At 38.4% G+C, this 25737-nt stretch overlaps 1 protein-coding gene across 6 annotated transcripts in view; it reads left to right on the top strand.

Annotated features, from left to right (window-relative positions):
• Window positions 1-347: 347 nt before the first annotated feature.
• BTBD19 (BTB domain containing 19) overlaps window positions 348-25737 on the top strand; it is a 62763-nt gene continuing 37373 nt past the window's right edge. For all 6 annotated transcript variants that reach the window (XM_087960184.1, XM_087960182.1, XM_087960183.1 and 3 more), the window contains exons 1-3: window positions 348-583; window positions 6417-6624; window positions 9148-9201. In XM_087960184.1, the coding sequence (XP_087816310.1) occupies window positions 492-583; window positions 6417-6624; window positions 9148-9201 (354 nt within the window). In that variant the 5' untranslated portion in view covers window positions 348-491. The remainder of the gene's footprint in view (window positions 584-6416; window positions 6625-9147; window positions 9202-25737) is intronic.

Below are 25737 nucleotides of genomic sequence, written 5' to 3'. Positions count from 1 at the left end.
TTTTAATTTTGTTAAAAGAATTGTTGGCAGTTAGATGACATCTCAGTTCCAAGCATGAGCATTTTCCAAATATTGAGCTGGTTCTGAGCACAAAGCCCACACAGGCAATTTCCCCAGGTATGGAGAGAAAAGCCTGCTTGTTTTCTTTACAACACTCCTGACCCCTGGCTGGATGGTTTCTCTGAGCCTGCTCTTGGGACTCCGTTTCTGCAAAACCTTTTCCTTTCTATATTTTTGGGGTCCCTCCCACAACAGCTGGATATTAGGGCCTTGGCAGCTGCCTGTTGCCTAGCAACAGAAGTGTTGCTTTCGTTTTGTTTTTTTTTTTTTGTTTTTTTTTTGGCCTTTCTCTGCATTCCTGCCTTGCCGCTGAGGCTCCAGCCAGCCGTGACGTTTCTCAATGTCACCGCGATTGCAAGGAATAAACCAAAGCCAAGGAAACTCGGGCAAAGCCCCTGTGTTTGGCTGCCCTTCCCCGCCAGGGCCGACTTATGGCCGCTGCCTCTGGCTCGGTTCTCCTGCTGGGGGATCCATCTGCTTTTGCTGCTGCCCTCAAGACTCTCATCAACAACCCCCAGTTCAGGTAAGCGCGCCAGCCAATCTGCCTGCCTGCCTGCCTGCCTGCCTGCCGTGGCAATCAGCCCGAAGAACGGGCAGGGATGATCACGTGACTGGGAAGGAAGGCAAGCCCCATTCCATTAGACTTGCCGGAAAAAGTTGACTACACAGTATCGCAAAGAAACAAGAAACTAATTTTGTGTGATTTTTAAATCGTTTCCTTGACTTCGCACGGCAGTAAATGTGCTCGGTTCTTTGAATCTCCCCAGATCACAACTACGCGTCTAATTGATAGAGAGTTTTTTTCCTGCCTACGTGGCTTCAGTTTATAAAGAAGTTCTGGGTTTGCAGTAAAATTGTATACAAAGGCGTTGTGGTCTTCTTTCCTTTGGGCCCTGCTTTGATGAAAGCTTTTAGCTTTCGTCAAAGATTTTAGTAAAAAGAAACAAAGTTGTTTGCAAGAAATGGAAGCCCTCCTTTCAAATTATGGTTGATTTTGGAATATTTCTAGTTATAAGAATGGAAAGAGTCAGTCCGGTGACTGTTTGGAAAGAGTTGTCCTGTATAGATGCAAAAAGATTTGGATCAGCTGTTTTGGAGATTATTGTGAGAAATGACAATGAAAGTCTCTCTTTACAGATATGCATTGTGAACCCGGAATTTTTATTTGTATTTATTACATTGATATGCCATACATCTTGCCTAGAGGTGACTCTTAAGTGGTTTACAACGGAGTAAAAGCAACATTAAAATATTAAAATCATAAATATTCACATTAAAATTAACAATGGGAGCAAGGATGGGAGCAAGATATAAGCCGGTTGAAGGTGGAAACTTCTGTAATCCATTAACCACTCCAGTATGCCACCGCTCCCATTGGGGGCCCAGACCAATTGCCAGAGCCAGATTTTAAGGCTCCTATGAAGGCCAAGAGGTGGAGATCTTAACTCAAGGGGTACAGTGTTCTACAGGGCAGGAGCCATGGAAGAAAAGGCTATTTTCCCGACCCACCAGGGGGAATTCCTTGACTGATGGGGTCTGCAGCATGTCCCTTCTGCCAGCATGGGTCAGGCAAGCCCATCCCATGGGGATGAAATAGTTCCTCAAGTAACCCGGACCCATGCAATAAATGACTTTTAAATAATAACCAGCACCTTGAATTGAACCTGAAGCAAACAGACGATCCATGCAACAATGGCATTTCATGGGCAACACTAGTGGCCCCCCAAAAGTCCACATAACTGCATTCTGCGCTAGCAGTAGCTACTGAATCAGAGGTGGTATTCAGCAGGTTCTGACCAATTCTGAAGAACCGGTAGCGGAAATTTTGAGTAGGTCAGAGAACTGGCAAATACCACCTCTGACTGGAGATTGTACAGTATCCTTCCCCCTGCCACGCCCACCAAGCCACACCCACAGAACCAGTAGTAGAAAAATTTGAATCCCACCACTGTTCTGAATTCTCTTCAAGGGTAGCCCCATGTGGAGTGTATTGCAGTAGTTCAGACGTGGAAATGCATACACTATAGCCGTGTGTGTGTGTGTATACAGTGTGGGATTCAATTTTTTTTAACTACAGATTCTGTGGGCGTGGCTTGGTGGGTGTGGCAGGGGAAGGATACAAATAAATCTCCATTCAGAGGTGGTATTTGCTGGTTCTCTGAACTACTCAAAATTTCTGCTACCAGATCTCCAGAACTGGTCAGAAGCTGTTGAATACCATCTCTCTCTCTCTCTCTCTCTCTCTCTCTCTCTCTCTCTCTCTCTCTCTCTGTGTGTGTGTGTGTGTATATCCATGTATATGTATGAAGTACAGCACGATGCACAGTTACATGAATTCATTGTGCATTGACAGCCTGAAATATGAGAGATAGCTACTACTTTGTCCTAGATAATTATTTCAAGTCAATTTAACTTTGGTGTGTTAAATGTGTAACCCCTCTTATAATCTATTCACTGCACTTGTTCTTGACAGGAAAAATAATGTCTATAACCACAAGTGTTTGTGGGAAAAGGGTAAGTGGCAAAATGTCCTTTCTAATGTGACAAATTCTTAGTTTCTTAGGTACTTGAGGTACAAATATAAAAGGGTGGCATTTTGATGATGCACATGTTGTCATTTTGATGTAATTGTTGCAGGCACCTATAATAATAGTATCAAGATTTGATAAAACCAGCCAATACATTTTTTCCTACACAGTCATTTGAATTACAATCTTAGTATCCAGAGATCGTTTATATGCCTTATTCTAAGTAGCAGGCTTTTTCAGCAACCAGGGTGAACAAACTGACCATTTAGAATAGAGAAAATGCACTGTATTGTATACTGTAAACGTAGCTACTATGGTTGTAGTTTATTCAATAATTCATGATGAAGCAAATCACATGTGTATTTATTGTGCTTAGTGGTCTGTAGCATATTTTAATCCTGACTATGCCAGAATGTGATTTGATTTTGACTGATACAAAATTCAAAGGGAAAAATAAATTATATGTTATGGACACAAAATCATTGACTCAAAAACTTTTGAGATTATTTTGAAATATATTGCATATTGGTAATATCATTGTGTGATTAATGTTATTAACCCTAATTTGTTAGATTTGAAATTAAAGTCATATCATAACTCTTAACAGCATAGATAGCCAATTGTCTCTATAAACTAGGAGGCTTATAACTAGACCTAGATTTGGGTTAAAAGTTACCTAGCTGAACTTCCTGTTTTTCTGTTTTATAGTGTATACAACAGGGTCAGCCATGCATGCTGTACAATCCAACAGAAGAATGAAACACCAGATCAAAGGCCTAAACTGCGATCTAGTAAAAGTTTTAAGAAGGCAGTTGTTTTCAACATATTCAATCTATTTAAAGCGTTCAAGAGAATGACGATTAATATTGATGAGAACCAACTGCTAATGCTAGAACATATATTGAATGTTTCCTTCTACCTTTTCCATGTTGAATGTCTTGCTTTTTTGAGCTATCTTGATCCATGTTTTCTGACTATATTCCAAATTTCCAGGGAGAGCTGGCATAGAATACAAGCTTATTTCTATATAGTAGATATTGTCTGTGGCAATAAATTACAGTAAAATATAGCTGCCACGTGCTAAATAAATTAATAAAGTGCAATATAGTAATAAGTAGTAAACTTGTTTGAATATTAGATGTTTCCAACAATGTAAACTAATAAATATTAGCAAGGCTACTTGTTCTCTATCTTTTATTATTTTTAATATATATGTTTGGGTTCTGATTCTCAAAAGGAAAGTACATAGTCTCACTCCTTTTTAAATTGAAAAATAAATTTGTTCAGTCTTGATCCCTGTAGAAAGCTTGTCCAATTTTAATATGTGTGGAATTGAGTAGTTGATGCTGGCTAGATGAAAACTCCAATAAAATGTAAATAACTCTTGGCTGATTTACATTACTCTACAATAGCTATTGATCTGGTGCAGCTAGTAATTAAGATAATTGTCTTGATTGAGTGATGTTCCATTTCCTAGAGAAATTAAGAACATTCCATTTTCTGGCCTCCAAAAGTGAGAAAGTCATTAGATAATGAAAAATGAAGTGAATGCCAAATAAGTTACTAAAGATACTCCTGTAGTTATCTAAATTTACACCCCTTACAGACAGAAGTGGTATTCAGCAGGTTCTGACCAGTTCTGGAGAACTGGTAGCGGAAATTTTGAGTAGTTCGGAGAACTGGCAAATCCCACCTCTGACTGGAGATTTTACAGTATCCTTCCCCTGCCACGCCCACCAAGCCACGCCCACAGAACCGGTAGTTAAAAAAATTGAATCCCACCACTGCTTACAGAGTGCTTTGTCACTACATAATCTGGTAGGAATATCAAATTACATGTTCTTTATAATCTGGTACAACAGATCACTTAAATCTAATGATCCTGAAATATATAACTGCCTGATCTGCAACACTGCTTGGAAAGCAGGAGTCAGTACATGAGGCTCTACTCATTAAATTAGTGAGGTTATTGCCTTGTTTTTATTTTATCTGCTTGCAGTGTGTTCTGACCTTGTTATATACACCCATTCCTACATACTAATTTATTCCTCATTGGGTATTCTCTTATTACTTTTTGTTGAAGGCAACATGACTAGTCCAATAAGTTTGTCATCAGATGCAGAATAGGAAATTTGTTCCTTTTCAAGTTAGTCTCTAAATTTGAGTATAATAATATTTTTTCAAAGATAGCTATTATCTTCAATTTTAACCAGTTCCTCTTTGCTGGTAAGGATTAGGTCGAGAATCTAGATCCTCTCCTTCTTTCTTCTACCTTCTGAAAAATGAAGTCGTCAACAATAGGGAAGAAAAATTTCTTGGAAGTTTGACTCTTGGCAGGGATAGTTTCCCAGAAGATGTAAAAAAGAAAAATTAGATTTCCTCATTATTACTGATGCATATCTCTTTGAATGTGGGGCATTTTATTTGTGCCTTTTGACTGCCCAGGCAGTCTATAATAAACTCCCTCTCCCACTCTTGTTTTTATCACCTTTTATGTTTTCAACAAATCCCCACTTTCAACAAGTTGCTATATACTCTGATTTTTTAATTTCTGAATTTTCCCCCCTTGTATTCAATAGACACCTCATTCCTTCCATTGCACCTTCTCATTTTGAGTAAATTCTAGCCCTCCAATACTATGTATTAATCATGAGTATCATCCTATCAAGTTTTAACTATATTTGTCAAATCGTATTTATCTTGAGAGAACATGAATTGTTTATTTATCCCTGTTTATGCTCATGCTTTGCTGTGGATGTTTATCATCATCATGTAAAATTTTGGGTCCCTGTTCTAGCCTCCTGTTTCTCCCATTGTATTCTGTTTTTTTGGTTCCAATCTTTGGCTGGATATTCAGTTTTTGGTTTTGTCACCCTCCATCTTTTATTCTAATTTAGTGCCTTGATGAGAGTAATAAAGCATCTGGCAAACACTTTCTCCCCAGGTTCTATAATGCAAATCCTTCTTGTAACCCCATCTTTGTAGCCAGTTATTGACTGCTATGGTTTTGTTTTCTCATCTTACACTTTTACCCCCAGCTGAAATAACAGATACAAAATTACCTCTTTTATTTATTATTTAGATTTTTAAATTCAGTCTTTATTATTTTAACTCAAGATAGTGAACATACATCTTTTCCCCACAACAACCACCATCTTATGAGGTAAATTGGGCTGAGAGAGAGTGACTGCCCTGTCACCCAGCTGGCTTTCATGCCTAAGACAGCACTTGAACTCACAATCTCCTGGTTTTCTACTGTAGGCCAGCATTTTCACCATTACATCAAACTGTCTTTTCTCAGTTTACTATCTTTCTGTACAAGGCACCATAGTTTCCAGAGATTCTTCTTATTCACTCATCTACATATTTTCTGATTGCTCAAAAATCCCACAAAACTAATAGTTTATATCAAGTGTTGAAAAAATGTTAAGCCATTAAAGACCAGGATATGGAAGGCACAGTCAGATGCATCCCTGCAAACGGGGAATAGATTAAAATTGCCATAAGCTTCATCATTAAAAAAAGAGGAAGACTAAAGTGTTAAATAATTACATAAACATACAAGACTCAGCAGTCAAACACTGTTGATTACAGGATCAGAGAAATCTACAACTGCATTCAAATACATCTTTGTGTCGATGTGCTCTTAATTAGTAGTTCAGCCCTTGGTTTCACTTGCTTTACCAAAGGTAATCTGAATTCTTCATGTTGGCTCTCAAAAGGAAGCATCTATAGAAAAGTGATAAGAAAGCAGTCTAAGAAGTTGAGCCATCTGTATGGTAAACTCTGCTAGTTATACTGAGATCTGTGCGGCCTCTCTTTCCACAGTGATGTAACTTTTCTGGTTGGCAAAGAGAAACAGAAAGTTTTTGCCCATCGCTGTCTACTCTCCACCCGCTGCCAAGTTCTCCATGCAATGCTAAGCCAGCCCCATGAGACACAAATCCCGCTTATCTTGAATCACATGCAGCCGGAAGTGTTCCTTACAATCATTGAGTACCTGTACACCAATGGTGTCACTCTCAACAATCTTACTGTAAGTATAACATATGCTACTCTCTGGGTTGGGCTTCCAGGGAAATGGATGTAGGAGTAATTAAAATTAGTCAGCAGTATTTTTAATTTGTTTGTAAGATGAAATTGATGAATTTTGAAATCTTATCAGCTTTTTTAGTAACATATAAAAGCATTTGGGTTTTTTTCTTCTTCTTCTGATTTTGATTGATTCTGCAGTTTGGAAATCTGTTCGTCTTGTCTAATTGTGAATTTGCTGTTTTTGTAGTCTTCTAAAATATTCTTTACCAAGAACCACCATTAGTATAGATTTTTCCAGTAGGACAGTGTGTGTAGTAAACAGATGATAATGAAAAATTAATGTAAAGATGATAATTTTAAAAAGGCCATGGTGAATTAGTGGCCTAGAAAAAATCAGCTAGATATCCAAGTGGGTGACTGATCAATAAACTCTTTTAATCCACAGAACTGACAGTTAATACAGTTGCTGCATGGCTGAATGCACTAAGATTCTAGATGTGTCCAGATGGCACTTGTAATGTGCAACATGTATGAGTCATTACCATATTTTCTTTGAACATGAAGAGAATCTTTTCTCATTTTAGTCATCAGTTTTATATCTCTCCTATTTTTTTCTCCTAATGGAAATTATGCACTTATACTCCCCTGATTTGCCATACACGTCTGCATGCTCAGCATTTTTAGTTTTTACTCTTGCTTTTGCTTCTATATGGTTATATTTTTCAGTTCAAAATACAAATTTATCACCTCATGTCTACTTATCTTTTCTCTTTGGCTGTCCCCTTCCCCCCAAAAAGAAAATTCTGTTATATGTATGGCAAATAACACAATCTATCTGCAATTAGTGTTTTTTTTTAAATTTAAAAAAGTATAGAAGTGTGATGAAATAAAATAAAAATTAGGAGGAACAAACTGTGTACAATCTGTATTGCAATTCCATAAACAACAACAACAACAAAAATATCCCTCCAATGACATAATGTGAATGAAGACTCGGTTCTGGAAGCAGCCTTTGTGATAGTGATATACTGTATGAAAAATAGGAGCATTGGTGTTTGCACTGAATTTCATCCATATTAACAATTCTTAATATTTGAAGCAAATCTTTTCCATAGAGTCTTGAATTGCAGAATCTTGAATTCTGAAATCCTTTCATCACTGCAGTATAGAGAAGCTGGTTGAAGATGGGAAGGAAGGATGTTTGTGTAGGAATTCTGACTTAAGCAACTACTCTGAATAGCTTCCAGATAATAAGTCTTGTTGCTTAGCTTTTTGCTAATTTAACATTGTTGGCAGCCCCCCCCCCCCAAAAAAAAAAGTCACTGCCACAGTTCTGATATAAGAAAGTTGTAAAACGATTTCCAAATAACGGGTTTCAAAACTACTCTTGGTATATAAGGCTGTCTTTTCCTTTACTAGCATGAGGGAAAGTCTTCTGAATACAGAGAACTAGACATTTTGATCTCAGTCAACCTGAAATTCCCTATTAAGCTGGCATTTAATAATGTTTAGTCTCTTCATTTGTATTGTGTAATTGCAGAAATACAACAATTTTATCTTTCCCACTATCAGTTGTGTCATCTGGGAAGTCCACTTTTATAGAGGACTTTTCTGCAATAGAAGATCCTTTTGGGATGAAAATGCCCTTCCATATGGGCCGTGGAATTGATGTTGGGTTTGGAGGCAGATATTGCCTTTACCATATTGTTTTTACATGTGCGGAGGATATGATATCAGATTATCCTGGATCTCTCTTTCTGCTTTTGTTAATAGTGATTAGTTTCACATTGAAACAAAAAAGGTACATTTCCCCACATATGTGCCAGAAGTAGTAGCAAGATGATTATTTCAATGTATACTAATTATCTTTACAGAGGTTTTTTTCATGTCTAATTTCCTTTCCTTGGTTTTTAATATCTACAAGAATCTTCAGAGTGAGTTGTCCAGAATGACAGAATGCAAGGTCATTAAAATCACCAAGGCCATAGATATTCAAATATTCTTTCACAAATCAGAAAATAGAATGTATCATTAAATCTGCTTCATCTACCATTTTTTTCCTGTTTACTGGAGGAGCTGAATGACTATGCAAATTAAAATCTGCAGATGTTATCTTAAAATAGAGATGGGCAATTTGTTTCTCATTATATTTTGTTGAGCTACAGCTTCCATCAAGCCAGCATATTAATTACTGAAGAATGATGAAAGTTGCAGGTTTCTGTCCCTTCCTTTGAAAAATGATCATACAGTTAGAAAGAATGCATAGTGGGCAGAGATAGTGTCTCCCAACAATCTTGAAGGTTTCAGTTTGAGTAATTTGTGATTCTGTTAACAATGTACAACATTTCTGAGAAGATCAAAATAAACACTGAAAAGGCTCAAAGCATGATGAAATCACATAGAGACTTTTCATACTGCTGGATATTTAGAAAATAAAACGTTTAGGTACATTTTTAAAAAATCTTTGACAAGATAAAGGAGGTGGCTTATTTCATAATATTTGCTTTATTCATTTTATCTGCAGGCCCTTGAGGTTTTGACTTCATCCATTGAGTATGGGTTGAATGACCTCAGAAAGGTAAGGATCTCACACTGCAGTTTATGAATCCTCATCGAGGATTTTATAATTTATGGAAGTATGTGCCATGTAGTTAGTGGCATTGGATACTGGCTTATTTGATTCAAAGACTGCAAGATTTATTTATATCCTTATACTACTTTAGATACTTTGTTATTCTAGATTGGACTACAGATCATTTAACTCAAATTCTTCAGATCCCCACCTATGTAGAAGTAATACAATGGTAAGACTTTCTACCATTCCTCATTATAAAAGAGAAACCTTGTCAGTGCAGTATTGATATTGGCAGGACAGAACTACATATTGATTCAGTCGATAATCAAAATGTTCTTTATTATAGTTTTGTAAGTGAATGGCAGAAAGAAAATAATTATTGCAGTTACCACCAGTAGGAAAGTGAACTGATTTAATTAAATTAAGAGCTTTTCCCCACGTCCTGGGAACGTTTTTTATTTTCTCCCCTGATTGAGTTTTATCAGCTCAGATTTGATACTAGTGGTAACAGTCCTGTCCTCTTCATCTTTTATCCCCAAAAGCATTGAGTGGAGCAGTTATCTTTAGCACAATGGGTGGGCCCCATATTCTAGCACCTTCCAAGGGCGCTCTCAAATCAGGCTTTGTCACTTGTTATCTCAAGGAGGTCAGACAATGTGTAGTGACTTGAAAGAGAGGCAATCTGAGCCGGACATGGCAGTGGGAATTTCACACTGTTATCCTTTTCTGCCAGCTAAGAGATGGAGGATAGCACTTCTACTCAGCAGTGGAGAAAAGCCAAGTAAGGACTGCATTTAGACGAAGGTTTTGTTGAAAACTTGACATAAATACTGTCTATTAGGCAGAGATGTAAGATCTAATGGTGGAGTTTCAGCTGGGCCTCCATTAGATGTTGATTTTTCATTAATTGGAATTTACATATGATTTGTCCAAACTCACAGTACCTCTGACTTTAATAATTAATGCAATTTTTGTATATTGAAAATACATTGCTTTAATTTGTCACTGATATCAAGGAACCCGGGGAACTGCTGTGGGAACAGCATTAGGGAATTCCTATAATCTAAACGAAAGTTATAAATTGTATTTTGGAAACTGATAATCCTCTGCATATGTGCATACACGCAAATTAACCGTCGGTGACTTGGAGGAAGCAGCATATTATTGGGTACTTCCAGATTTGCATCAGTTATATAAAAACAACAGCAACTGTCACATTGGTGGCACCACTAAGCTTTGTCACGGCAGGTGCTGTTTAACACAGGAACTGCTGACATTGTAGAACTCTCTTCTAATGACTTCATTAACATCTGTCCTATTCAGACAAATCTAATTTGAATAATTTCTGTTATGTGAAGGCTTTGTGTCTCCATTTGGTTTGCTTCTATTTTGGACAAAAATCCATGTTCTCCCTCCACTTGTTTAGTTCTAGAGCTTCTTTCTTTAAACCCTTAGCTACATTTAGCCAGTTTCTTGACAAATTGATAATCGGCTTCTTGTCCTTGTCCTTTCTTTTTTTTTCTTTTCCATGTTTACACAATTCCAATTATAACATATTTACTGGCATTGTGATTGTTTAGTTAGTACAAACTTACTGAATTATGTGTAGTGATGAAAAATAGTCCATATGAGTTAGCCATGTTGTGGTAAAATAGAATAGAATAGAATAGAATAGAATAGAATAGAATAGACAGAGTTGGAAGGGACCTTGGAGGTCTTCTAGTCCAACCCCCTGCTTAGGCAGGAAACCCTACAGCACTTAAACTTCCAGTATTGGAGCATTCACAACTTCTGGAGGCAAGTTGTTCCACTGATTAATTGTTCTCACTGTCAGGAAATTTATCCTTAGTTCTAGGTTGCTTCTCTCTTGATTACTTTCCACCCATTGCTTCTTGTCCTGCCCTCAGGTGCTTTGGAGAATAGCTTGACTCCCTCTTCTTTGTGGCAGCCCCTGAGATATTGGAACACTGTTCTCATGTCTCCCCTAATCCTTCTTTTCATTAAACTAGACATACCCAATTCCAGCAACCATTCTTTATATGTTTTAGCTTCCAGTACCTTAATCATCTTTATTTCTCTTCTCTGCACTCTTTCTAGAGTCTCAACTTCTTTTTTATGTTGTGGCAACCAAAACTGGATGCAGTATTCCAAGTGTGGTCTTACCAAGGCATTATAAAGTGGTATTAACATTTCACATGATTCTATCCCTCCGTTAATGCAGCCTAGAACTGTGTTGGCTTTTTTGGCAGCTGCAGCACACTGCTGGCTCATATTTAAATGGTTGTCCAAGATCCGTCTCACAGTTACTACTATTGAGCAAGGTATCACATATACTGTACCTGTGCATTTTGTTTTTCTTGCCTAAATGTAGAACCTTACCATCTCTTTGATCTTCCACTTGTGCCCTATTGGAATCCCTCCCTATTAAATTAATATCTAATATAAGAGGTATAGACTTTCATGGGAATAATCTGAAGGAAGTGCTAGTGCTGGCCTTTTCTTAGACTCTGATCAATCTCCTTCCTAGCAGTTATTATGGTTTGCTTTGAATATTTTACAATGTTCTATGTTTGTTGTTTTCCATTCTAAGCATCATTTTCAGTAAACCGAAAAAGGTCAGTATACACTTATACTTATTATCTTGTAAACAATTGGCAAATCAAATAAATAAATAAAAATAAAATAAAAGTATACCGTTACAAACATTGATTGTTCTTGTTTCTCATTTTAATCCATGGAAAAATATATGGTCTCCCCACCACCATCCCGGGTATAGGGCAACTTCAGAAGACAAAAGTTGTCCTATATATAATGATACTAGGTGGGATGCTACTGCACAGCAGGAATGGGAGGTTTTTGTTGTTGTTGTTGTTTTTTGCCAAATCATATGCTGGCTAAGTATTCACAAATAGAATCATTTTTAATTTGTTGGTGTTCGTTCACTGGGTGTTGTACGGTGGAATAGTGCTTGTTCTCGTGTGCCTTGTTGGCCCAATTGTCTAGTCAGGGGGGAACCATCTTTCTTACATTAACCTCACTGTGCTTTTTCTCCTTCTGGTGCCAGTTCTATGGAATCAGCTACCACCAGTTCTATACCTTGTGTTTGAGCTGTCAGATTTTTAAAAGATACTAAAAATGCTTCTTTCTTATGGGCCTTTGTTAATCTGCTTTAAATATTGTTTTTATGCAGCAAGATATTAAGCATTTAATGTTGTTTTTAGTGGTTGTTTTATGGACCATTTAGATTACTCAGGCTGTTTAACTGTGATTTTAAATTGGATGACAGTGAGATTGTGCCTTTTTGATTTTGTTTTACTGTTTTGTTCTGCTAAAGGGAACAAAGTTGATGCATCTATATAACTAGAGTTACAGATGCATTTTTATGCATCTGTAACTCTAGTTACAGATGTGTGAAAAATGAACATGTACTGGCAATATAATTACTATTGCAGGAGGGGGAAAATAAACTATATTAATTCATGCTCTCATTTTCAAAAAGTTGCAGAAAATTAATATCCCTTTGGACTAAACAAACAACCCCAGATAATTATGGCATCCCCTATAATGCTACATTATAATACTAAAGCAACTGTTGGGGCATATAATCCATATAATCTGAAGTCATTAGTGCTTCATTCTATTTGTCCTGTCCAATTCTGAGAGATAAAATGGAATTATGCAATTTCATGTGCAGGTGAAAAGAATTAATTTAATTTACAAGAACTCTGAGATCAGAACCAAGTATTCCTTACCTGCTTTTCTCTATGTTTTCTGTTCCAGACATTAGTAGCCAGTATCTAGGATGCTTAAAATATGTCAGTAATAAAATGAACCTGACATGTTCAAGTGATTGATACGTTCAAGTGATTGCACAGTTATATTAACCATCCTCTTTTGAATAAACAATAACTACCAGAAAGGAGGGGAGAAAAACTATTCTGGGAATAGGAATCCATGGTTTCTGAATTGCTTGGTATTGAATTGCGGAATACACCCTGGAGTTACCCTGCTAGCTCAAATGAGTTATGTCCCATGTCAGTGTATTGCACTTAGAGATGGCACTTGGTCAACTCTGAACAGGATCTGTACCCAACATGGTATCTTTCAGGACTCATTGTTTAAGTGGGGTCTTGTCTCTAACCCTCAGTGTGACTGTGGTGCCCCTCGACAAAATAACCACCACATTGTGTCCTAATGTCCCATCATGAGCTCACACTGGCCCAATGTCTGATTTTTTTCAACATATACCAACCTGTCTTTGAATGGCTAGGTGGACTGGACATTAACATTTGAACTACTATATGTCCATGTATTTGCCATACGCTAAATAAATATTAAGAAATGGCACTCTGGAATTCTAGATTGTTAGCTCTCTTTTTATATACATAAAGGATATATTTCCCTTTTTATACTTAAGATACATTAAAGCAACCTATTACACATATTTTAGTGTAATAAAACTAACTCTTGTGGTGATTTCCAAGGAAACATAAAACACTCTGGACTTCTTTGTTATTACAAGTAAGAATATACATAGGCTGAGAAAAATACCATGTATTAATAAGAAGATATTTACATGTGAAAATGACTCTAAAGATAGTACTTTAACTGGCAGTGTTAATTGTTAGTTTTATATATTTTTTGTATATATGTGTGTGTATATATAGGTAGACATATTATGAGTCATGGTGGTGAAATGATTAGAGTGTGGTACTGCAGGCTACTTCTGCTGACTGCTGGCTGACTGCAGCTTTGCAGATCGAATCTCACCAGGCTCAAGGTTGACTCAGCTTTCCATCCTTCCGAAGCGGGTAAAATGAGGACCCAAATTGTTGAGGGCAATATGCTCTATAAATTGCTTAAAGAGGGTTGTAAAGCACGGTATAAGTCTAAGTGCTATTGCTATTTATTTTTTCAAAACTGTAACAGCATGAGATTATTCAGAATTTCTCTGTCCTCTGAAGAGGAGTAAATATGTGTTCCCAGAAATAACATAGCAACAAAGACTCATAAAAGGATGGGAAAGCTGGATGAGAGAGAAGTAGGTCTTGACTATTAACACAAATTGGTGGCTTTTGGAGTCCTTCCTTTCTTTCTTAGGAAGAGACTAGAAGGAAAAACATGGAAACAAACAAGGGAGAAGTAACAGCTGGCTAGGGACATAAACATATCCATCTGCTTTAGCCTAGGCACTGTTCACTGGGGAGTTGTCATAACTGTCATTTCCTTACTGACTTGATGATCCAAGAATAGCCTTATGTGACCATCAGGAGTTTCCCAATTGATACAAATATCTTAGAATGTGGGAGTAGCAGGAAACTATATTTGGATGAGCACATCCATATAACACAAGACAGCTCACAAAAGTGACTTCGAAAGAATTAATGTCATGATTCTTGCAATTAGGACAAAGTATTGAATCTAGAATGTGGGAATTATTGGAGATTAAACAAGAGGGAAAAAAGATTTAGAAAATATGATGGTACAAACTTGAAGATTTTACACAATATTGTAGGTCAGATATTAAAAATTGTGAGGGAACAGAAAAATTGGAATGATAGTATCTGCAATGAGGAGAGACAAAACTAGAATTAGATACTTGTAAAGATTGCAGGAGAAGAGCCATGTTGGCTTGTGGTAGCCAAAATCAGAAAAAGTCTGATGCCATCTTTTCAGGCAAACCAATTTTATTAAAAGGCATCAACTTTTGTGAACTACAGCAGAAACAAATAGCTAAAATGAAGTAGAATTTAAACTGGAATGATAGGGGTAAAGGAGGAAGAAGACGGTATGGTTATGCCCATGTGAGTTATTGATGAATCATCAATTAACAATTGCAATTTAATTGTTAATTCTGTGTTATTAATTGTTAATTCTAAATCTGTGTTCGTCCAGATTTTCTGAGAAAGCCTAAACCATTTGATGTATAGGAATTCAGCAGTTTCTTGTTGAATATTGTTGGTGAAGGGTTTTTTTAATTCCATAGTAGTTGCTCTGAGATCTGTAATGGAACATCTGGACAGATTAAAATGCTTTGCTATTATTTTGTCTTTGTTCTCTGATGTCAAACTTGGGTCTATCTATTCATTTGTTTATACAAATTCTGGCATGTTTGCCAACTGTATCACGTTAAATCCTGTATCATTTTAGCTACTCTTTGTATTTGATAAACTGAGCTCTTTAAATATTTTTATGCTAAAATATGTTATCAGACTACTCTCTAATTGTAAATGTGTCCATAAGAGCCCACTTTAGCTCCAGGATATCCCCTACGTATACTTTTCAAAAATGTTGTTTCATAAAATTCAGTTTGCTTCACTTATAGTTTAAAAAATATCTTTACCGATACCAGGTAGCAACTACCACACTGCAGCTTTATTACCTCTTTTTGATTCAACCTTTCCAGTTTACCCCCCCCCTCCAGTTAAATAAACAAGAGCTGAAATGTTTGCACAGTCTGTTTAATTCCAGAGGGATTGAAGTTTCCCAGCAGCTCCAACTCTATCTCATTTTGTATAGATTCAGCATTTTGTAACTGCATAAGTAAGCAAATCCTTATCTGAAGATAAGTGAATATACATTGGCAAGACAATATAACATTTCTAAATCTAAAAGAACAAATTGAGGACACATTGATTTTTTTTTTTTACTACTAGTTTAATAAAAATGGGAGTAGCATGATACCAACAGCTGGTCCTGCCATTGAGCATTGCTGAACGCTTTGGAAAGGACACGAGAAACAGGTTTGGGGTTTATTGTAATCAAATCCTTCAATTGCTCTTCAACAGAAAGAAGACTGGCCAGTCAAATAAAATACCATACATTAAATAAATAACAAGAGCTAGCACTGAAGCATTAATCAATTATCAGTCACATTTATAGATAATTTATTAGGCAAAAAATAAATAATCCTTGCCAGCTAATTTGAAGTTGTGTTCCATTTTTCAGGGCCAGCTGGAAAGAAAGTACAAATCTATAGGGCAGGATGGTATGCATTAGGCTACAATTCTTATAAATTTTGTTGGCCAATATCATGTTGGCTGAAGATGATAGGAGTTGTTACCTGCAACCAGACTTCTAGGGTGGGAGTATTGTTGGAAGAAATATCCATCTGGGTTGAGTTCCAAGTGAGAAGAAACACACTGGAAACATGGAAGCTGCTTGGAAGGATGGTTTAATGGTAAAGCAGAACCACCAAGCACTTGTGATTCTGGGTAGATGACCACATGGAGTAGAGAGTGAGATATATTTTTACCCTCTCTTGGGCCTTGCAAAATGTATCCTCTTGGTTGTCACACTCCCAGGGGGCTGTCTGTGTCCCAGGCTTGGTTGAATCTTGCCGGGTGATGATGTAATGAAGAGGCTTGTGTTCTGGAAGGATGTTGGGCAATTCGTATTATGACTTAATGGCTTTGTCCTAGTTTGGATCTTGAATGAGGGCTAATCCTATCACCCTGGAGCTGAAGGCCATTTGGCTTGTACATAGGATGGCCCAGTCTTTCTGGGACCATTAACAAAGGTGGAGGCTGCTTTCCAAGAGCATGTTTATCCTTTTCTCATCCAGGGAGGTATAATATTCTGCCTTTTAAATATTTTCTATAATATTTCATTATTCTAAAATGGGTAGGTGCTAACTTTCTACAGTATACTATCTTGTATGATGGGCTTTGAAATATTGTTCTGTTTCTGGGGATATAAAATACTGGGTCTATTAGCTTATCTGCCAATGCCTAGGATAATAATAACATTTAGTGAACTGTGCAACAAGATATCACATTAAATCTCTTAACCCCATGGTGGTTTGCTCCTATAGCTCTTCTAAGAATTGTACAGGAAAAGCATGATGTGTAAGTTATATTATCAGTGCTGCTGTCCTTCACAAATCTTAGAACAACAAACATCCAGTCAATAGTCAACTCTCTTGCTTTAAGGAGAAAATGTCTTTAAAAGATGGAACTGAATTACACTGGAAGTGAGATTCTCCCAAGGGAACAAAAACATCAGTGAATTTTCTGAGAAGATGGCTGAGTTCCTCTTGCCCTTTGATTTTTAACACTAGACTTGACTGATTTACAACCCAACCCGCTGGGAATTGGTGAGAATGTATGCTGCTTCCATTCCCTCTCCCCCAGGGTCTCCCAGCAACATCTGAGTTTGACTCTGAGGGAGTGGGACAGGGTTGCTAATAACTTCTGGTGGATCAGACAAGGGTGGAAGTGACCCCTGGTGTGAGAACCGAGCCCTTGCAGATGTGCAAATGTTTTGACAAAGAAACTATCTGCAGATCTTCCTCTGCTGCCTTACATAGTTCTTGAGGTTTGCTCTATATCTTTCAGCTTCTTTTGCCTCCTGAATCCCTAAAAATGTTTAACCCTTTGTTATATGAAAGTTTACACAGTGGGCCAAAAATAATTAGATATTTTTCTGCTATTTAAATAAACTTCTAACATTTCTTTGGTTTAACATAAATGCTGTGGTTGACATTAATGCAGTTTCTAATCCCATATGGAGCAAGATGAGAAGCCATATTACCTGACAGTAAAAAAATATATTCAGGAATCTGGTAGTAGTACATTTTCCAGTCAACATATGTTATCAGAAGGCATAAGCTTTTGCAATTTCACTAGATGGATTACAACTACTAACGTCTAAGATATTTGCAATCTGTCTCACTTGTAACTTGCACCTTCCTAACCAACCTGTCTCCTCCATTTCCCATCCCTGCCCCAATTTAATCTATAAACCAATCTAACCCTTCTTTGCTTTTGATGAAGCTAATGCTGCAGCTCATGAACACTATTAATAAAATTATTAGCCAAGAAGAGGCTTTTGATTTTTTTTGCCATCATAAACTAACACAGCTCCCCACTTACAATTTCCACTTAATTGTCAAATGTTACTCATGTCCAAAAGTGCAGTCAAGGCTATATGACAAATCACTGCATGTTATTGCCAAGGAAACTATGGTTTTATCCCTGAAGACACAAAGGATTCAGCTAAACTCAAGTTGCTGTCAAGTCATCATGGGAAAATTCACCCTTCCATTATGGATGAATTGGGTGCATAGAGAGTCAGTGCACCACTGCCTCTGTGAACTGGGCTGAGATTCCTTTTTATTTTAGAACATATTTCTTTAATGATTGTGAGAGTACCTTAGTTCAGCTCATCCACTGTGTAAGTTAAAATGAAACAAACCACCATATGTGAATCCAGGCACTGTGATTTTTACTTGTGGGTTTTTCAACATCTTGTGAACATTATTGAATTCTTTCTGTGAATTGCTCTAAGAAACAAGCTAGTTCAATTGCCAGGCCCAGCAGTCACAGACGGAGCTATAATTTGTTATCCATGGACACAATCAACATGTCTCAAAATGATCAATTCCCTGTCTAGAAGGCATACCAGCACAGATTACCAGTGACTAGTTACATGAAATAGATAAGATAGAAGACCATGTATATTTCAAGACTATTGTTTTCAACTTCTGCCTTTTTACAACATTTGTTGTAATCAGAGGTGGTATTCAGCAGGTTCTGACCAGTTCTGGAGAACCGGTAGCGGAAATTTTGAGTAGTTCAGAGAACCGGCAAATACCACCTCTGACTGGCCCCACCCCCATCTATTCTCTGCTTCCCAAGTCCCAGCTGATTGGCTGGGTCTTCATTTGTTGCCCTGCACAGGAGAACGGACCTGTAAAGCAGGTTAGTGGGGAGAGGGAGGAAATGGAGATTTTACAGTATCCTTCCCCTGCCACGCCCACCAAGCCACGTCCACCAAGCCACACCAAGCCCACCAAGCCATGCCCACAGAACCAGTAGTAAAAAATTTGAATCCCACTGGTGGTTCTGACCTACTTGCTATAACTTTGGCATGACAAATAGTGTCCTATATTATTTTTTTCTAATTTGCTGGGAAAAGTTAGGAACCCTTAAAGATCAAATAGGTGAGGAACATTCTGCTCTATTAAGCTAGGGATCTGTGGCTCTAAGGCTCAGGTGTCAAACTCAACCGTCTCACGTGACGTATCTCAACTTATCTCGATGTTTTTTGCCTTTGCGGAGCTGTGGTGGGCGTGGCCTGGGTGTGACCCATGTGGCTCGGGGGCCGCCAGTTTGACACCCCTGCTCTAAGGCTTCATTCATCACTGGGATCACTGGTAGAGGAAAGAGGCCTTTATTACACTCGTATGACAATCACCTACTCTGCTTCTGCTTTTGGTCTCTAGTTTCAGAGTCTCTTTAATGGAATACTTTATTGAATTGGATTCTTTAGTTGGCCATGTGTGATTAGACACACAACGAATTTGTCTCCAGTATAAAAGCATCCAGTGTACATGCAAAGCAACAGAATAACAACAACAGCAACAACAAAAGGGGGGGTAAAGAAGTTAAAAATAATGACCGAGGGAATGAATGTTCACTTTCTGGAAAGGAAGAAAGGAAAGCCAGCAATAACGGCAGATAACCTGCTGCTCGCTCCTTAAACCTGATTCCCCAATTTTGTGCACAGAATAAAAACTGAAGAGCCTCTTTATTCTAAGATGCAAAAGCTAAGTGTGATGATGTGTGAACCAAGCTTCCTTATCTAAGCACTATCCAGACCCAAACATGCTTGACTTTAGCAAGCCTTTTAACAGTTGTGCTTCCAGGACAAGCCCTTACCGTATAGGTGGCCTAGTAGGGCAAAAGGCATGTTGAGGTCATTTACTTTTATACCACACACTTCTGGTTTATATTGATTATACAGTTTTATTTAAGAACCAGAGTAATATATTTGTTTCTGACTTATCGCCCTCACTGTGGTGTTAGCAAATTGAAGAGAGAGGCTGCATTCCTTCTGTTGGAGGAAATCCATTAGGCAAAGGGTGTGCAATGCTCCTGGCTTCTGGGTATGGTTTGTTTTCACCCACCACCTTTCTTTTCAAATTCTCTTGGAAGAAACATATTATTACAGATTGCAGAGTGTATAAATAGGAGGTGGTTTTATATTAAAAATATTTCATCCATTGGTCTAGTCTGCAGAATTGGCGTGATCGTTAAGGATAATCAGGAATATTCACTGACAGTTTTGCCTTTAGAACTAAGAGGAAAGTACAAAAAGGTTGAAATAGAAATGAGTGAAGTCATAATGACGCCATAGATGCCAGCTATGGTTTCTAAACAATAGCAATTTCTAATCCTTTCATCTGAATTATCTTGGATAAACCAAATCAGATACAAATAGAACATACATTATCCAACCAACTCTTCTCCACATATAAATGATTGCACCTCAGTAAAAAAAAATCTTGAGATTCCCAGGAATTATATTAAGTACCCTAAAGCAGGGGTCCCCAACCACCGGTCCGCGAACAACTCCCAGCGGGTCTTGCAGTTTGTTATGCCGCCATCTTTTTGATGACAAAGTGCTTCCGGTAAGCTTTTCCGGTAGAAAGCTCACCGGAGCACGCTTTCATCAAAAAGATGGCGGCGCTAGCGCTCGGTGAGCTTTTCTGCAGAAAGCCATTTCTACCCGGAAAAGCTCATCGAGCGAGCCGCTTATCTTTTTGATGAAAACGTGCTTCCGTGAGGTCACCGGAAGCACTTTTTCATCAAAAGATGGCGGCGCCCAGCTGATGCCGTACTGGCTGCGCGTAAAAAGGTTGGGGATCACTGCCCTAAAGAACAGAACAGAATAGAATAGAATAACAGAATTGGAAGAGACCTTGGAGGTCTTCTAGCACAGGGGTCGCCAACATTTTGGACCTCAGGGACCACCAAACTCATAATTTTAAATCCCATGGACCACTAATATGAATTTTGACTGACGGTGGTTTGCTGACATTGGTGGGAAAGTCAGTGCCATATTCCAGAGCTGCAGTAGTCACAGGACTGGCTCTTTGGTCATCCTGGAGCAGCTGCTTCTCCACCTGGGTGCACCAGCCTGCCATGGACTGAAGGAGTTGCTCCAGGATGACCAAAGGGCCAGTCTTGTGACTACTGCAGCTCTGGAATATGGCACCGACTTTCCCACCAATGTCAGCAAGCTACCCCGGGATGGATTTCCCTCCCTCGCCGTTGGTCTTACCTTCCAGTTCCAGCTCGTGTGGCTCTACTCAAGGTAAAGTTTGCGCTCGGCTGAAGGGTGGGGGCCAGCGGGTGGGTGGGCCATGTGGCCGGCACAGCCTGGATTAATTGCTTTGGGGGGAGCGCTTTGGGGTGGGACATTTCTCTGCGGACCAGCAAAATTTTCTCGCAGACCACCAGTGGTCCCCGGCCCACCAGTTGGCAACCACTGTTCTAGTCCAACCGCCTGCTCAGGCAGGAAAACCTATATCATTTCAAACCAATGGTTGCCCAATCTCTTCTTAAAAATTTCCAGTGTTGAAATATTCACAACTTCTGGAGGCAAGTTGTTCCACTGATTAATTGTTCTAACTGTCAGGAAATTTCTTCTTAGTTCTAGGTCGCTTCTCTCCTTGATTTGTTTCCATCCATTGCTTCTTGTCTTGCCCTCAGACAAAAATGAAGCCTCTTGAGATTCAGACGTTTTCTCTGATTCACATGGGTGAGAGAGAAATTAAAATCAGGATCATGAGATCATGAGTGTCAGTCAGGGAAGAAGGTGTAATATTTTCCCTCTGCGTGATATATTTTCCACAATTTCAGATTATTGCTTTCTATACTTCTTAAGTATATTCTTTCCATTATTGCTGGAATTCAATTCCCATCAAACTGAAGACAAAATCTGTGTCTGAACCTTTGCTGAGAATAAGAGTTGGGCATGGAGGAACAGCCCTGCAGATTTGGGAAGGCTATTTTAAGAACAGGGAGTAGCTTGTTCATGTTTTGTACTATGGTGTAAAAATAAAAAAACAAAACAAAACCTACCCCCTGTTTAAAGAGATACTGTTCGTTGTCTAAGGTGCTCTCAACAGAGATCCCGTTAATCTGTACAACTGAGAACTGACACACATCTTTGTTATGGCTTTTCCTAATAACAACTTTTGGAAGTATACAGTATCTGTGGTCTACAAATTCAAGTTGCTCATTGTCCATGAGTCAGCAGCTGCAAAGAGCTGGCTGGGGGCCTGGGGCTCATGTGCTTTATGGCAATTTCCTGGCAGGCTCATCACTTTTCTTATCTTCCAAGCTTTTGCTTTCGGAAGAATAATTTCCTGTTCCAGAGCTAGAATAGAATAGCAGTCATGTTAGAGGAATGCAGATTGCCGTTCCCATGAAGTGCAGGAGGTTATCCGAATGTTATTTTTAGACAATATCATCAACAAAACCAGCCTGCAGGGGTGGGAAAGCTAAATAAACAAACTAGCATTCCTAAGATAGTAGGGTAAATCCATTAGAGTGCCCACAGTTGATACAGGGAGCATTTACAAACCTGCAATAACTCTATCTACTCTTTGACTCTAAAGAACGTTTTATTTGTTTAAAGTAAAAACTCTTGTCTTTACTCCATGTGCAAATTTTCTCTCAGAGTCTAAAGAGGATCATGTGTTTACCTTGATGATTGCAAGTAGAAGAACCTTCAGTGCTTATATGTAACCGCATTTCAGTTCCTGTTCATGTATATCTAAGAGTTAAAGAAATAAAAAATTCCTGAGAGTTTTTAGGAGTTTGATGATTTATGCAACACTGGAGACTCTGACTGGTGATGGTCCGAAGGTCCAAGTCAAAGTTTGATTCCTAATTCCAGAAGAGAAATGATGTGGAGTTTGGCATGAGGGAAAGCATTCAGTGTATGCTCTCAGGAACTATGTGCCTGCTGAATATTGGTTCAGATTAAGCACTGAAATTGATAATTTCTTGTCTATTTTTCCATTGGGAACAATAGACTTGATTTTTAGTAAGAAGGAATGGTTGTGGTACAACATAAAGGCCTGAATCATGCTTTATAAGGCTGCCATGTCATACAATTCTGTTTAATATGTGATTTTTAAAAAATAGAAATAAATAGGAACACTCTTTTCATTTATGCACTTATTACATTAAAGGTAAAGGTTCCCCTCACACATATGTGCTGGTCGTTTCTGGCTCTAGGGGTGGTGCTCATCTCCGTTACAAAGCTGAAGAGCCAGCGCTGTCCGAAGACGTCTCCGTGGTCATGTGACCGGCATGACTAAACGCCGAAGGCTCACGGAACGCTGTTACCTTTCCACCAAAGTGGTCCCTATTTTTCTACTTGCATTTTTACCTGCTTTCGAACTGCTAGGTTGGCAGAAGCTGGGACAAGTAACGGGAGTTCACTCTGTGATGCGGTGCTAGGGATTCAAACTGCCAAACTGCTGACCTTTCTGATCAACAAGCTCAGTGTCTTAGCCACTGAGTCACCCCTTATTACATTATAACAGGGCTATTGAGGTGAAATTATATGGCAGTGATTTGATTTTGTAGCCTAGCATGGGATGCCAATCCAGCCAATCACAGTTTTTTTCCATTGAAAAGTGATTAACACAATTGTGGCAATTGAGTACCTGAACCCAGTTAGTATGTTTGAATTAACGTTGTGAAATATTCATAGAAATGCTTATTGCATTTTTATATCTCAAGATTTAAATACAAAGAAAGAGGACAATTTCAGTCTTAGCTTCATGTTACATGATATTGATGACTAGTACCTTTTACACTCAGTTCAGAAGCGCAGCACACTGTTTCCTGTCTGTCAGTAGAGCAGGCAAAGGAGGAAAGGGAGACTGCAGAAATAGGAACTTAAAACGTCATCTCCTCCAACATCTTTTCTCCCTCTTCAGCAGTTGAGTAATGGAGGAAATGATTCTGTGGACTAGAACAAATAGATGGAAAAAGTAGGTGAAATTGCAGGCAGTGTATAGGGGAGGCCTCTCTGGCCATCAGGTCTCATTCCATTATTTCAAGTGGTATAAAGACATTGAAAAGACATTCTTTCTAGATGGGCCAGCCATATCTCTCCTGGAAAAGGTGAACATAACCTTTCCTTCAAGTTTGCCTTCAGCATCCTGATATTTAGATGGGATGAGTGGGATCTGCAGCAAAGCACAGCAGCAGTATACATTTCTGCTATTCGGAGTTCTAGCCAGCCAAGATTCTACATTTAATTTTAACTTTTTCCCAGTTTTCATTTCCCGTTCCTCACTTGTTAGTATTCTAAGCCTGTTCAGCGTACTAATTCCTCACTAATCCATTTGGATTAAGTGTATCAGAGATGCTTGTCTTCTCAGGACATTTTTCTTCTTCATAATGTTTTCTGCTTTTTCCCAAGCATGCTAATACACACTATAATATAGTAGCACTGTTTATAGAATAGAATTCTTTATTGGCCAAGTGTGATTGGACACACAAGGAATTTGTCTTGGTGCATATGCTCTCAGTGTACATAAAGAGAAAAGATCCATTCGTCAAGAATCATAAGGTATCACACTGAATAATATTTTGGTTGTATACCATAATTATCCCTTGAATTACTTTTAGAGGTTTCCAATTTATGTCACTGAGGGAGCTCGGCGTCTACCCCAAATGAGGTGGTTTAATGGAATTTCCAAACATAATGGATTAGCCATGTGTTTTTGCTCTCCCAGGCTCTGGGGGTAGGTTTTCCCATGAGGAGAAATGTGATCTGAACAAACCATATACATTGAAATTTCCTCATCATACCATTGGGACGTAGATCTGGACTACTATATTTTCATCAGCTAACCTATAACTCTAATCCCTAAAGAACTGCAAATAGATCAGATACTGCAGGTATGTGAGAAAGAAAGAAAAAGATTAGGCTAGAAATCCAGCCTACCAGGAGGAAGCAATGCATGGAAAGAACATTATCAGCATTGTGATTCAGGCTACTTGTTATGAAAATGGAATCTGGGCGTGCTTGGGCAAAGGGACTTTAGGAAATAGGTAATAAATCCCCAGTTCAGAATACAGGTAGTCCTCAACTTACAACAGTTCATTTAGTGACTGTTCAAAGTTAGAATGGCATTGAAAAAAAGTGTCTTATGAACCATTGTTCACGGTTACAACCTTTGTAGCATCCCCATGATCATATGATCAAAAATCAGACGCTTGGCAATTGATTCATACTTATGACCATTGCTATGTCTCAGGGTCACATGATCCCCTTTTGCACCTTTTTGACAAGCAAAATCAATGGGGAAGACAGATTCACTTTAAGAACTAGGTTACTAACTTATCAATTACATTGATTCACTTAACAACAGGGGCAAGAAAGGTCATGAAATGGGGCAAAGCTCAACAAATGTTTCACTTAACAACAAAAATGTTGGGCTTAATATATTGAAGACTGCCTGTTTTACCTAGGAAAAAAGAGTTGTTCCTGGAAAACTGAGGTAAGAAAGAGGTTGGAGTTGGATAGATTTCTATCAGTCATCTGATTTCTCTTTCCCTGAAAACTGGCTGAATCCCAGCCTTGGCCATGGGTGGGAAGGAGGTGAGATCATCTAATCTCAGCTGCCACATGGCAGGCAAGGAACCCTCCCTGTAGTACATTCCTGAATGATGAGTCCAGCATAACTTCAGATATTTAAGTTAACTGTTCTTTATCATGACCGTT

Source organism: Notechis scutatus, chromosome 3 (genome assembly GCF_049901735.1).
Source record: "Notechis scutatus isolate UNSWTSFEM ecotype Mainland chromosome 3, rNotScu1.2, whole genome shotgun sequence".
NCBI lineage: Eukaryota > Metazoa > Chordata > Lepidosauria > Squamata > Elapidae > Notechis > Notechis scutatus.
The sequence above is the reverse complement of the archived record's forward strand: the minus strand, read 5'-3'. Positions and strand labels throughout refer to the sequence as shown.